The sequence below is a fragment of the Rattus rattus genome, chromosome 13, assembly GCF_011064425.1.
Source record: "Rattus rattus isolate New Zealand chromosome 13, Rrattus_CSIRO_v1, whole genome shotgun sequence".
NCBI classification, from domain to species: domain Eukaryota; kingdom Metazoa; phylum Chordata; class Mammalia; order Rodentia; family Muridae; genus Rattus; species Rattus rattus.
This window is the reverse complement of record NC_046166.1, coordinates 67,859,800-67,874,426: the sequence shown is the minus strand read 5'-3', so window position 1 is coordinate 67,874,426 and position 14,627 is coordinate 67,859,800. Positions and strand designations below refer to the sequence as shown.

Genomic DNA, 14,627 nt, shown 5'->3' with positions numbered 1-14,627 from the left:
ATGTAGCCTTTTCCTGAGAACCAGAGGTGTATCCACATGGTGCTTGCCATTCACCCTCACAATGTTGCTTGAGCCTCAAATGACTCTGTAGATGCAGGCTCTCCACATGGGAAATTCCATGCTGTGCTCAACTGTGGACCAAGACCCTTTTTTCCAATATACTTTTTTTAAAAGAACAAAATCACCTGCCCCACTCAGCTTTACTTTGGACACAATGAATGTGATGGGAAAACCTACCCTTTGTCACAGTTAATAAGACTGCTAGTAACACCCCCAAGGAAATAAGGAAAATGAAAGGTGATTGCCCATTCTCGGGAAAGAAAGCACAAATGAAACTACATGCAATCTCACGTAGTCTTCATTGGGAACACCATTCAGGGTTTAGTTGTGTCCTGAAGGCTTGACATACAAGTTTCACTCACAGAAGTATCACTCACTAAATAAGGTCATGGATTGTAGATACCCCTAGTAAACATCACACACACACACACACACACACACACACACACACACACACACAAACACACTGCATTTTATTAACTTTGTTGTAAAGCTTGCTGGATAATTTAAGAACTATAATTGGGTTTTCTTTAGGGATGGATGAAGCTGGGGCTGAAGGCAGCAGCCATTTCTACCCACATAATCAGCCTCTGTGACAGGTCTGAATTGGGGAATTAAAGTGGCCTTTCAGCCTGAAACTCACGATTCTATGCCAATAGCTGCAGGCTATTATAATAGTTGGAAAAAAGAGGTTTTTCTTTTCCTAATAGCATCTATGCTACAGATGGTGGCCCACGTAATTTCTCAGTCAAGCACACACATAAGCTAGCAAGTTATCCAAGTTGGCTGTTCCTGGAGACTGGCTGGCTGGCACGCTCCATCATTAACCAGGGATACCATCTTGGCTCTCTTGCCTTATGCAAATCCCATTGGTTATGTGACCTCTAGTCCCAGTGTCTACTGATGATGTCAATCACATTTCTACTAAAATTACTACCGAATCCAGTCCTTGGACTGTCTGAGGTCTTAGCTATCCTGGGTATCTTTAACCAAATTGCTTCCTAGAGCCTGGACCACGATGGTATCTCATGTTTTGGTTCATCAAAGAGTAAATGGACAACATTCATGCCATACAATATTTTTTCCTATTGGCCCTAAACACCTTTCTTCCAGGAGTGACAAAAGAGGAATGAATGAAGATGACAGAAATGGTCCTTTTTTCCTTCAGAAGAGCCATAGTGAGAAAAATGGCAAATTTGAATGCTGGGTCCTCTTCCCTAAGATTCAGATCTGGAGATTAGAGACTCCCTACTTTGATGGACTTCTCCTAGCACGATAAAGAATGTTCTGGAGAAGATGGAACGGACTCAGTCATTTGTTGCTTACAGTTGGAAGCATTCTTACTCGAAGTCACTCTTCAGCCAAGAGCCTCAGACAGTTAGGTGAAAGGAAAGCAGAGAGGTCCTGCCAAGGGTTTCCCATGGAACTCCAAGTTGTTCAGGGCAACATAGAGGGAAAAGTTGTGTTTCAGAAGTATGTCAGCTTCCTATGTCAATGATGATGTCCATGATGACTGTGTCCATAGTAACAGTTAGTGTGCTTGTATATCAGAACAAACTTCAATGCACGTTGCACAGAGAAGCTAATTGGTTGCTGCAAACTATAGCTGCCCCCCTATAAAGTTAATTTACATAAAAACTCAAAAGCTTATTTCTTGTAATCATAAATAAGCTGATTTTATATATCCCATGAAAATATGTCTACTTAGCATACACACACACACAAACACACACACACACACACACACACACACACACACACACACTTGACATAGTTTTACTTCTGGTGATTGAAGTACACAAAGCTATTTTTAAGGTTTTCATTAGACAATTATTATTTCAAGGAGGCATTACAATACAGGAGAGAAAGGGAGAGAAAGAGAAAGGGGGACGTAATATCTCTGAAAACCATATCTAAAGGAAAAGAAGTTTTTCAAAATGACAAAATTTCCTAAGTATTTTCACCATCGAAGCAGCAAGCCCTGTAGCATGTAGCCTCACCCTTCATGTGAAGCCGAGACAAGAACTACTGTCCATGTCCATCCCTAGTCTTCCTGTTTTATGAGTGCCTCCTGGGACAGCCAATGGAACCTGAAGTGATGGTTCTAATGTCTATCTCATTTTCAGATTGATGCCTAGCTCAATAAAAAATAGCCACATACACTCATCCTTCCCAATCCTTCACTTAGAAAAGGGACATAAATATTTCACATTACTAAAGCAAAGTGTCTTTTCTAAGTCATTTAACTTCAAGACAGCTCCCACCACAAGTATCATTTTTGACCTTTAAGCAGCCAAGAATACACGACAAAGCTGAGAAATAAGACACTCACTGAAGACATCACTGTGAATGACAAGACATGTCCTCAAGATATATGCATCTTCTTATGAGTTATTGATTGGACCCAAAGCTTATAAATCTTGTGTAGAAAATAGGGATGCTCATGTGTCTAACAAATCAATGTCAGGGTCCATTTGCCAATCTCTACACTTTATACAATGACAAACACCAGTAAACCATTACACCATCATCCCTGTTAGATATGACAGTCTATGAGAAATGAACAAGTCTGAAGTTCATGCTGTCATTCTTCATTACCTACCTGACTTTCATGCTTTCTAGTTATGAAAAATGAATTATAATAAATTATGCTCTTAGTGACATCTTTAATGTGAAGTATTTAAAAACCAAGTGTCAAGTAGTTAAAATATTTGCTCAGCCAACTAGATGCTTCTATGGTCATCCTTCAAGAGTATTCACACATCCAGATTCCAGAAGGCTAAACAGGTGACATCACTGAGCACAGCCACATGGAGTCAGAGTCTGCCCCCACTAAAATGTCTCCCTTCATACAACTGAGCGAGAAGTAGGGTACATGTGTCAAAGATTATAATTTTGTTTCCCTATGTCTGAATTCCCATAGTTAAGTGTTTATATCACTTAAGTATGCTGAGAGAAGATGTCTAGGAGATATTTACAACAGCTAAAATTCCTGTAAACTGAACCAAAATGTGCCCTATTGCTGGGCTCCCCAATACCTCAGTTACTATTTCTATTGTGAGGTATTTCAAATGTGAACCAGACTTTCAAAAAAGTGTTAATATGCATGCAATTAAAGAGGTGTCAGTTTTCACTGCCACAGGGCCTCCGCACTCTACCTTCATATCCCTTGGCTGTTTTTAAGAATATAGGTCCAGTTCTCTTACCAATGTTTGTTGAGTATAGCGAGTAAAGAAATATCCCCCAGCCTCAGTGTCAACCAAGGCAGAAGCAGAGCTTGCTGACTCAGAAATGACTGAAGTTTCAGAAAAGGGTCATCAGAAGACATTCCCCTGCCTCAATATCAACCAATTGGGGAATAGAGCTTTCTGTCTCAGAAATATAACTGAGATGTCAGAGATGGGTCATCAGGAGGTTTAACCTATCTCCATGTCTAGTCTGACTGTGGATCTTACTCAGAGCTACAATAACCATGCTCTGTCTTGCTATAGGCTAATAGCAGGGAGAGGACAAACTATGACTGAGCCTTCAGGTAATGGTCTCTCCTCAGGAGCATCTGCAGAGCCCGGATGCCAGGATAGGCTTCCTCAGGTTTCCTTTCCTTGTCCCCTCTCCAATCACATCCATAGGAACAACTTCTCTATGATGCAAACCTAATGAAAGCTTCTTTCAAAGATTATGATCCAGGGTTTCCAAGTAGCATTTTATCTGTCACCTGTGCAGAAGAGCTCAGCCCTGTCTCTAGGAGCCTGAGCCTAGTATGGAGCTTCTGTGGAATCCGGGGTTAAACTGCTGCTCTTTCTGAAAATTTCCATGGGGTGGGAGCTCTCAAACTACCTTTTTACAGAGATTGAATATCAGATATCCTACCTATTAGATAATTACGTTATGATTACAGTATCAAATTATAGTTATGAAGTAGTAATGAAATAATTTTATGGTTGGGGTCACTCCAACATCAGGAACTGTATTAAAGGGCCTCAGCATTAGGAAGGGTGAGAACCACTGACTTAAATTCAGAGGACTTGTGGTCTTGTCCCGTAATTGTCCAGCTCTCTGTTTATAATTGCCATGAGAACCTCACTCCTGAACACATTACTTAAGACCTTTGAGAAACAAGTGCTCTGCTCAGACCAAAGTCAGATCAGATGGTTCTCTGAGGTGAGACTCTCATTCAAGATGGTGAGGTTCTTCCCCAAAGGGGCAAACACCATGCTGTCTATAAAGGAACTGATACACAGGCTAGACATGCAGGGAGAGGACATACAGAATCCTGATGTCTGGCCCAACGTGCACCATCCACAGATGAAACATCTTGGGCAAAAACCCAGAAGTGTAGGAGGGAACCAACTTGCAGAGGGCTTCAAATCTCAACCACTTCACATGTAGAGTTCACTACATATAGGCACCTTCTTTAATCATGTATGTGCCATGCAAGGTTCTTAGATCCACAGACAGGCAGACCAGGCTACCTCTGGTAATCATCCTCATCCCAGCAAAACAATCACAGCACCCAGAATCTTAAAAGACTCCATACAAATGCTGTCCAAACTGCCAGGGTTTGTAAGCATGGGAAGGAAGCCACACCTTTCCATGTCCTTGTCCTCTCAAAAGGGAAACTGTTAGTATTTTTAAAAGGCTTCTTTTCAACAGCACAGAGCTGCAGAAGACTTAAGACTTTAGTCAAAAATGATTTGCATAGGGGTGGGGGATTTGGCTCAGTGGGGTGGGGGATTTGGCTCAGTGGTAGAGTGCTCGCCTAGGAAGCACAAGGTCCTGGGTTCGGTCCCCAGCCCCGGAAAAAAAAAAAAAAAAAAAAAAAAAAACAAAAATGATTTGCATAGCAACATTTTATGGAAGAACTTTAAATATGAGCTTAAATTCTTTTTAATGACTCTTTTTTGGTAAGCAGTCCCTATCACTGTTATTTTATATTTCTGCTGGAAGGAAACTCTTAGTAAACAGTTCATGTCCTTTGTGAATTCTGATGGTCAAGTCACATTGTAGGATCTAATAAATGAGTCATCATAAAATCTGATTTTAAAAGGACTAGGCATGGTGGCACACACCTTTGATCCCAGCACCTAGGAGGCATACACATGTTAATCTCTGTAAGAACAAATCCAATGTGGTCTATGTATTGAGAGCCTGTCTCAAAGGAGGAGACTCACTGGCAAAATGGATTATTATGTAAAGGCATTTGCTGCTGTTATGACTTGTGACCTGAGCGCTAGCTCTGAGATAAACATAGTGGAAGGAGAAAAACGACCCCTGCAAGTTGTCCTTTGACCTCCATGTATGTGCAATAGCACATGTGCCTCCCTTACAATAAATACAAAAAGAATGTGGATTTTACAAAATGGTTTATTTATTCTAACTTTAAATGCATGAGTGTTTTGAGCTCATGCATATCTGAGCATCACAAATGTTTAGTGTCCGAGGAGTCCAGAAGAGTGCTACTTGAACTAGAGTTACAGACAGTTGTGTGCTGCCATGTGGGTGCTTGGACATGAACCTGGGTTTCCTGTAAGACCAGCCAGTGCTCTTAAACACACACACACACACACACACACACACACACACACACACACACACACACACACACACACCACACACAAACTTGCCAGAAGCCAGAGATTTCAGTAGTGTTTAAACCAAAGCCTTTGTTTCTGCCCTGGGTAGAGTTCAGATATGCTGTAATGGAGGTCTGGGTTTGCCTTTTAAAAATGAATACCCTTACCTAGAGGCTACGTGTGAGGTTATGACAGAAAACTCTAGTCTAGATATTATTGGCTTCCAGTAAACACCTTTAGAATTGGATTCTGGTCAAAAGAATCAATTCTCCTTCTAGCTCTATGTCTGGAGATACTACATTCTGATTTGCTCCCAAGATAAAGCAGTACGTTCCACTGTCTTCCCCAATAGCCATGAAACTAAACTCATAAGAGTCAATTTATCTGGGCCTATTACTGATGAAGAGAAAAACTCCTCAGAAAGGTTGGTTTACATAGACCTATGCTAAGGAGATGATGGAAATAATTATTTACTTAATGAAGTGATGTCCCCATTCTGAGAAGTCCCTCCTTTGGTGATATTACTGATGGACCCACTTCTAGCTACATCTGAAAAACTGGTCTTCTTCTTTTCTGAGTTACTCAAAGCATGGGCTTTTTCTTTTTAAATGTTCTTCTCTTTCAAAACCTAGGTCTGCTTTGACTGGTACTATGAACGTTCTCATTTTTTCTTTGAGGCTACTCCCAGTTTACCATGTGGTTGATTTAAAGACGATAGCTTTCCTCTCTCTTTTTCCCTCTTCCTGGCAGTGTTTTCTCTTTGCCTGCTCAGTTGTTTCTGTTTTAAACATCAATATAATTATCACTGAACTTCCTTCAGAGTCCCTTTCCCAATTATTATTAAGAGTGAGAATCTAAACAGAATTTTCCCTACAAACTGATCCTTTACCAAAGTCCAAAAAGGAACATAGTATGAAACCAAATGCTGTCAAGATACGACAGACAACATCTATGTCAGCACCTGCACTGGCAGGGATTGGAGAGACAGGCTGTATTGTCTGCAATCAGTAGAGACTAAAATAGACTTCATTTAATGAGCAGTCAAGAGCATAAAACCAAACCTAATAAAGAAGAACCCCACATAGTGAAGAGACTTCCCTAAAGTGCACAGGCAGTAGAATACAGGTCCTTTAGTACTGGGGAGGAAACATTACCAAGTCTGGTATTCACATGCCACATTGGGAATCAGCATGAACCAGGTACTACTGGCACATGGAGCAGCTATGGAATGGTCACCACTCTCCCACACTATTCCTTCTTTATTAAACCTGTGCACAGACAATTGATTCTAGACTTTGAGAAGATCCAGAATATCTGTTGGCTTAGTCTAGTTCTCATGCAGTACAAAATAAAACAGAACAAAACAATACAAAAAAAAAAAGAACCCCATAAAAACTAACCAAAATTTCAGATACTTAAAGTAAGACACTTTTCCACTGGCATGCCAGTTCTTAGTTCTGGAGTCACTCAGGGTCCCAGGCTCATCCAACAGCCATGACAATGAAGTATTGAAAAGACCTTCCCAAAGGACTTTTAGGGTAGAACTTTATACTTGGTCACCCAGGAGCTGTGAACATGAGTCCTGCTGGGAATAGCACTAATGCCCTCTACACCTGGGAAAGATTTAAGTGAAACCCACCTCATTCTAATAAGTCAACCATAGCTGGGTGATAGACACAGCTCTTCCATGTAGTGCCCATGATCTGAGTTCTACAGGAATCCCTAAAGGAGAGGGTAAAGGATATCTCCCTCTTTTTTTTTCCTGACCAGATTCCTCTTTTCAGAGACCCCAATTCTGAAAGTCCATGTTAATATTTTATATACCAATGTAAGGAGCACCACCAGATAGCCAACCTTAAATGCCAGTGCGACATTGTGATAAAATGTCAAAGGCCTGTTTCTGATGACTGTTTATAAAACAAAAGGGAAACAAATGATTCAGCCATGAGCATTTTCAACTTCATCTGATTTAACAATATTTGGAGGAAGGCCAGCAAAATGACTTCAGGTATAATAAAAATGCTGAGCTTTCTGACAATTGAAAGGCGATTTGGGATAAACTGAGGGGAACTTTTCTCAGTGATTTTGTGTTTGGATGAATGAGAGAAGAGAATGCTGTGCTTCCAAACTGCTTCTTGTTCCTGAGTGTGGTGGTTTGAATAAGGATCTCCCCCATGGTGTCATAAATTTGAGTATTTAGTCACCAGGGAGTAGAACTGTTTGAAAGGATTATAAGGACCAGGAGGTGTGGCCTTGTTGGAATAGATATGGCATTATTAGAGGAAGTGTGTCACTGGGGGTGGATTTTGAGGCTCCAAAAGCCCATGCCAGGTCCAGTCATGCTCTTTCTTCCTCCTGCCTGTGGATCAGGATGTAGAGCTATTTCTCTAGTGCCATGTCTGCCTCTGTGTTACTGTGCTTGTGCCATGATGACAATGGACAAAACCTCTGAAACTGAAAGAAAGCCCCAACTAAATGCCCTCTTTATAAGAATTTCCTTGTCAATGTCTCTTTATAGCAATAGAACAGTCACTAAGACATTAATATACCTTGCAAGGTTCAAACAGAGTGGAGGGCATGATGCTGAGCAGAGAGAAGGCACAAGTGCCTGGGGCTTCCTATGTTACCTTTGATATTGGTGGACTCTTCTGCACTAGTCCATGTCCTAAAGGGCTATAAGGGATAACTGATGAAAGAGAAGGCCTTGTGACTGGAGTTGTATGATGACAAGGCTAAGAGCAGGGTCGGCACAAGGTCTTTATGTGGCTTATCACTTCTCTGTGTTCTTAGCCCCATGTTCCAGGACACTAAAGATTTCACCACCAGTCAGAGTTCAACTTGCTTTGGGAACAGATTTGGCTGCATGAGGCTTTAACCAATCAGGGAGATCTCAGGGAGATCTAAGATTAAACACATTATAAGAAGCATCTGTAATTCTCTTCATTTTGTTGCTTACCTTGGTAACTGAGTTTAAATCCTTGTCGGTTCTGTGAGTGGTCACTATAGAAGCGGATGAGGGTTTCATGTGTGGTGCTCAGCAGCGACGCAGGCAGGTCAGGGCCACTGAACTGTCCCATCATTGGACTACTATGGTAAGGGCCATTCTGGATCTCCAGGTAGTCATGGTTGGCTTCAGTTGAGAAATTCAGAAATTGGATATGTGCGCCTATGAGAAAATATGCAATCTTCAGAAAGTTCATGATAATGTATCCAAAATCATGGATGAATAGAGGAAATATCACTTTGCTTCTGAAAGAAAAGGGAATGCAGCAGAGGAAATGCTGTATCTTTGAAGACATACCTTAGATTAACTCTCTGTGATGTTTGTCTGCACAATTCATATCCATAAGTCAATTTCTGCTATGCATAAGTACTGCTAGCACCATATTACAGAGAAGGACAGACATCATTCTTAGAATGGCACCTTCACTCCATCAATGATTATAACAAAAACACAAGATTCTCCTCATACATGGCATGTTAATCATGGTTTTATCGGAAGAGAAACTCAATCTTAAACTAAAATAAAACCCAAACTATGAACATAAGTAATAAAATAAGAGAAAATTTTCTTTAATGTCCTTTCCCCCTTCCCATAATATGGTTCTAGAGATCAAACCCAGGGTATCCTAGATACTAGACCAATACTTGATTTTCATGGTAAAGATTTTTTATGTTGAAAAGTTAAATCCAGTGCTTACACGAGCTATTCTACCTAAGGTTAGATACAAAGGAAATGGCAAATCTCCAAGGAAGAGGCTCATAAAAAGTCAGGTAAGGGAAGGGCTTTGAATGGGAGGTAAGGAAGGAGTTGTGGATAATAAAGAAATAAAGAATTCTATAAATGTAATGTCTTTCAAAGAAAACTTGCAGGAAGGACACACATCAAACTATTGTCCTTCTAGTTAACTTAGCATAGACCAACTACCCTGTCAGAATTCTCTTTGCCAACTTCTTTTGAAATCACTGAGTCAATGCTTCATGTCATTTCAATTTTATTGGTGAGCATAGAGTTCAGCAGCATCAGTTATGTCCAGTGTCCCAGAAGGAAGGTTGCAGTGAGGTTTATAGCCAGCTCAGATTAACAATGTCCTTGCTTCCTGCCGATTATCATGATGCAAGCTAGAGCAGAGTCAACCATTGCCCAGTGCCTCAAGTGCATTCTGCTACTTCTTGGAGAAAATGAGTTTGTGTTAAACATGTTGAACTTGGCACAATAAAGAAAGAGTGAGAGAAACTGGCTTGTGTGAAATTTTAGAAAGAGGCCAAGGGGACAAAAGTTAGAAGGGAAAGAAATATCTTCAATTAGTAAGCCAAACTTTGGATTTTTTTGATTAAGTGTGGGCTTCATCTTATATTATCTTGGCAGACACACAACTTTCTCATTGGGAGGCTGGTAAGGGATGTCCAATCTGTTGTTCTGGGATAAAACAATTGAGAAGAAATTCAAAGACCACAGCCACATCAAGGGCCAACTATAAGGAAGATGGCCAACTTCAAAACAGCAGAGGGTGGAGAAAAGGTAGTTTTTCACTCGCAAGGAATTAAGCTTGAAAAGTGGAGTGGCAATTATAACATTGTGAGCAAAATTACCATTTTAAGAGGGATAAATCACCGGCTATATATCACACTACCTAATACCTATCAGCAAATGAAACCAAGCTTGGCTCTAATCTGTCTTAAAGTGGGATTGTATCATTATCTAATTTCTAACAAACTTCCTCCAGTTTGACATTACAGAGCTCAACTGAAGGGATTAGAACAAATACAGTCTAGTCATCCTTTTATTATCTCATAGAATATTCTAAAACTCTGTGGATATAGCAAGAGAGCCAATCTAAGAGTATATCTCTGCCGAAATTTACACAGCACCCTTTCATCTGGTTGCAGTTAGGCTTTGAAGATCAAGTGCAAGTACAGAGTCCACTGCATAAAGGATTTGCTTTCTGACTTTGACACGGCTTTAAATAGTAATGTGGCCCCAACTGTGGAGCACAGCACTCATTTTTAGCTGACAGAAGTTATGAGTGTTAACTTCTCTTCCCTGTGTGTAGCAAACATTATAAAGGACCTTTTATACTTTGCTTCCTATATCAGATGGCCCGTTTTATAATTTAGGATATCATTTTCTGACATTATACAGTAGCTGTATATAAGGAAAGAGATTATAAAAACAAAACAAACAAAATACAAAAGAATATCTAGGTGACATTTCTCTTAACTGCATCTTTTCACATAATCAGGAAATGAGACCCAGAGACTTTAAGTAGAATCTACTTTACCAAAGCAGAACACGCAGCAGCATGAATCATTGAAAAGGGAGAAAATTAGTCCTCAAATGGGGGGGAGGTCACTGCTGAGACAGAGAACATTTAAATGGTTGTTGATGCCTAGTATAGGCCCAACATGAAAGGTACAAAAGGGAAAAGTCATAATTCTATATAATACACAATTCTAACCTTAGAGTTTCTTACGTGTTTGTAAAATCATCTTGAAGAACAGAAAAGACAAGAAGTTTCAGTGAAGAAATTATGGGTATGAAAGGGCACTCCAGGAACCCATGATTATTGAATGAAAATTCTAGTGTTAGCAGGGGGCTACCTACCTATATGTTCTTGGCTTAAGGAGGCCACTGAGGTCTAATGGGCCATGGTTTTAGGATGCATACCAGAACTAGATGGGAAGTTGGCATTGTGGCAAACCCTTGCATATTTTATCTTCAGGACATAGGGACATCAGGCTGTGACTGAACTAAAAACTTCCTTCTTGCTGACTAGCTTTCACAGTACTGGAGAGTACCATGTGAGTTGTTGGGGGAGAACAGTCACTAACTGTCCTGTTTGGCTATGAGCCTGCATTCTATAGTAGGAATATGACAGTCAAGGTATACCTTCTCGTTCCATCGTGGCCCAACTGTCATGGATATCAATTGTTTTCCAATTGGATCGAAGGCCTATTCCATAAAAGGGAATTTAGATCTGGTACTGTGAGTAAGGCCTAGGAGGTCATAGCCTTTGGTATAGCAGCAACTGCTACTGTTGTGTTAAATGGATGTGATTTGTCTGTCAAGCTGCCTTCTAATCATTTGTGTTTGTACACAAATAATACTATTGCTGTTAGTTTCAATTATTCATGGAAGGGAACTTTTTTTTTAAATAAAAGATGTGCTAGAGACCCCTACCTGGTCAAACTCCTGAAACTAAATGGCTATTGATGTGATATAGCAGCCTAATAATCAGGCATCTAAATTATCCAATCCCAAGACACCCAGAAAGGAACAAGAAGATATAAAACAGAGAGGAAGGGGTACAGTGTTGTTCTCTGAATTAAAAATACATTTTCCTCTATGGAGGTGCAAGACTATTTAAGACTCTTGAAGTAAATGAAATTTATAAGGCTCTAGAAGTCCACAAAACTCAGACATCTCAGGAAGTTCCTGAAATTACAAGATTCACACCAACTCTTCACAAGCTTATACATAAGTAGTAAGAACTTCTGTAGAAAGGAGGGCTCTGAGTTTCCAAGCTCTCTGTAACTTGTGTAAAGAACTCCAAGAATTGTTGTCCATTTTATGCTGGGACTTTTTGAGACTTAGTTTCTTTTGAGACATCTACACATCTCTAAGTAACCCCTCAATCTTATTCCCATAAGTGATCCCAACAACTCATTGATTCACTAAGGTGGACTTGGGTAAAACAGTTTCTTTGACTTGCTATTGGTGCCCTATCTACAGTGAGATTCAGTGAGATGTCTTCCAATGAAAAGCCACTTAACTCCTTGAGACCTTTGTTCTTCTCCCTGGCCTTTGTTACTTGACTTATTTATGACCTTGAAAAAGTCCTCAGACAAGACTCAACATGCTGGCTCTCTTGGATGACCCACCCAGCCCTCCTCTTACCTTTCTTGCTAATCAAATGCTAGCTGACATCATGTATCTGCTCAAGTCAGGCAGGGCCTTCATCCCACTGCATAGCCACAGTGTTCTCTAATGAGCAAGTTGGCCAGTTATGTCTTCTCTAGAACTGTCTCTCTCTATAATGCTATCATAGTCACAGTTCTTCAAGGAAAATGCTTTGAAATCTCTATGACCTTTCTGGACAATGGTTTATGTACAGCTATTGGTCGTTCCACCTCTATATACCAAGTGTTTGATATCTTCTAGGTGCCCAGTTACTGCCACTTGGGATTTCCATTGAGTCCTTCCCTAGGTGCACATACAGTGTGGCTGTCAAAGAAAGAGAGCAGCTGGAGGCCAGATGAGGGTCTACAGTGAGAAGGAAGGCACAAGGGGAGGTAAGGCTGACATGGGAGAGAATAAGAGATTTATTCTTTGACAAATTTCATGTGCTTTGGAAGTCAGGGCAAAACAAGATTTTAGTATTTATAACAACACCACAAATTTTGTAAACAGACACCCCAAAAGTCTGAAAGTTAATAGCTAAATATATCTTAAAATTTCATAAACCAATAACCAACATATTATATGACTAAAAAGCTAATAAGATGCTATATTTCCAAACTTATGTGTTACATAGCATTTAGTATGTGTCACGACATGAAGAAAGTCCTAAAAACTGCAACCAAAAGTCACCACTCCCGAATCTCAGAGACAGATGAGACTAGGCAGAGATGTAAATGAGGAGACTGATAACTTACGGATGCCCTGTCACGGCATCATTCAGCTAGTTAAATTTTCCTTGAAGAGAACCACATGGTTGAATGAATTTTTAAAGTTTCTGCTCTGCTCTCAACTTTCTTCTGTTAAAGTTCTCCTTAAATCTGAAATCTCCTTCCAATTAAACACACAGATCAGTGTTTCACCACAATCACTCACGGTGACTATGCCAGGTGGAATGACTCCTGGCCCACTCACCATAGCCAATGGGCAGGGATATCTTCCAGGTGCAGTCCAGGTTGTTGGGGTATGACCCTGGGAAGCCTGGGCTCAGGATCACTCCACTCAAGCTGGTCAGTGTTCCGCCACAGGTGGCTGTTAAAAAGACCACAGGAAACATGTAGAGCTTTGTGCTCAGCAAGAATACCTAATTTAACCCAGCTTAATGGGCCACACTGTTGAAGAGAAAACTCAAGGACCTGGGGTAGTATCTAGCAACAGCCTGTCATGTAGGGCATCGGTGCTAGTTATCCAGGGGTCCGACTTCCCTCCTCACTGTGGGATATTTGAGAATCATGATCCTTCTTGACTTGCCTTCTGGCAGTATAGCCTCTTAGCAAAGGCCAGCTGATTTAACAGTGCATGTAAAATAGGCATCAGGTTGACTTTGGCTTTAGAGCTCCCATTTGTGGTACCTATCTATGAACCGTTCATTTACACTCCTACTGCATGTAAACGAATGCTCCTACTGTATGTAAACTGATGAGTTCCATTCCCAAAGCCCAACAGCAGTCATAAAGGCTGGGGTTTCAGATGGCCCTCATCTGACAGATGGAAGAAATAAAGGCAATGAGACTAAATAATTGACCTGAAGAGTCACAACTAGGATAGACCCTTTGCTCTCCAGTATGCTTCAGTTCTGTCTGGTTTTAGGGCCCCAGTGTCCTTAGCAGCTTTAGTCCTTGGAGTATCTTTAAATGGAGACTATAGCTTTCTGCAACCCCTTATTCCATAAAATTCCACATCATGAGATAGTAAGTCTTTATCAAAATTGTGCATATGCTGTGCTACTGTGTCTAATATTTGCCAATAAAGAAACAGGGTAGATTTTATAACAATATAACATCTGTTTGCATTAGCCACAGGGCTGATTCACCAGAATCCCTTGGGTTTGATCATTAATGACCAAATAAAGAGACAATTTCTAAGCACCCAGCTGTTTTCAGAAGCCTCTACCAGAAAGCATGCACAGTAGTTTTTTTTTTTAATTTTCAAATTATTTTCAATCATCAAGGTTTAAACACCAAAGGCCAATTTCATGTGAGAAAATATTTACAAGGCAATCATTGTGACTGTGGTTAGTTGCTTAAGACAGGCCA

The 14,627-nt window shown here is 40.4% G+C and overlaps 1 protein-coding gene across 1 annotated transcript in view; it reads right to left on the bottom strand.

The window, feature by feature from the left end:
- Window positions 1–14,627, bottom strand: part of Csmd1 (CUB and Sushi multiple domains 1) — a 1,514,424-nt gene that overhangs the window by 115,164 nt on the left and 1,384,633 nt on the right. The window contains exons 40-41 of the mRNA XM_032918494.1: window positions 13,507–13,623; window positions 8,590–8,799 (exon numbers count right to left, since the gene is read on the bottom strand). Coding sequence (XP_032774385.1) covers window positions 8,590–8,799; window positions 13,507–13,623 — 327 coding nt within the window. The remainder of the gene's footprint in view (window positions 1–8,589; window positions 8,800–13,506; window positions 13,624–14,627) is intronic.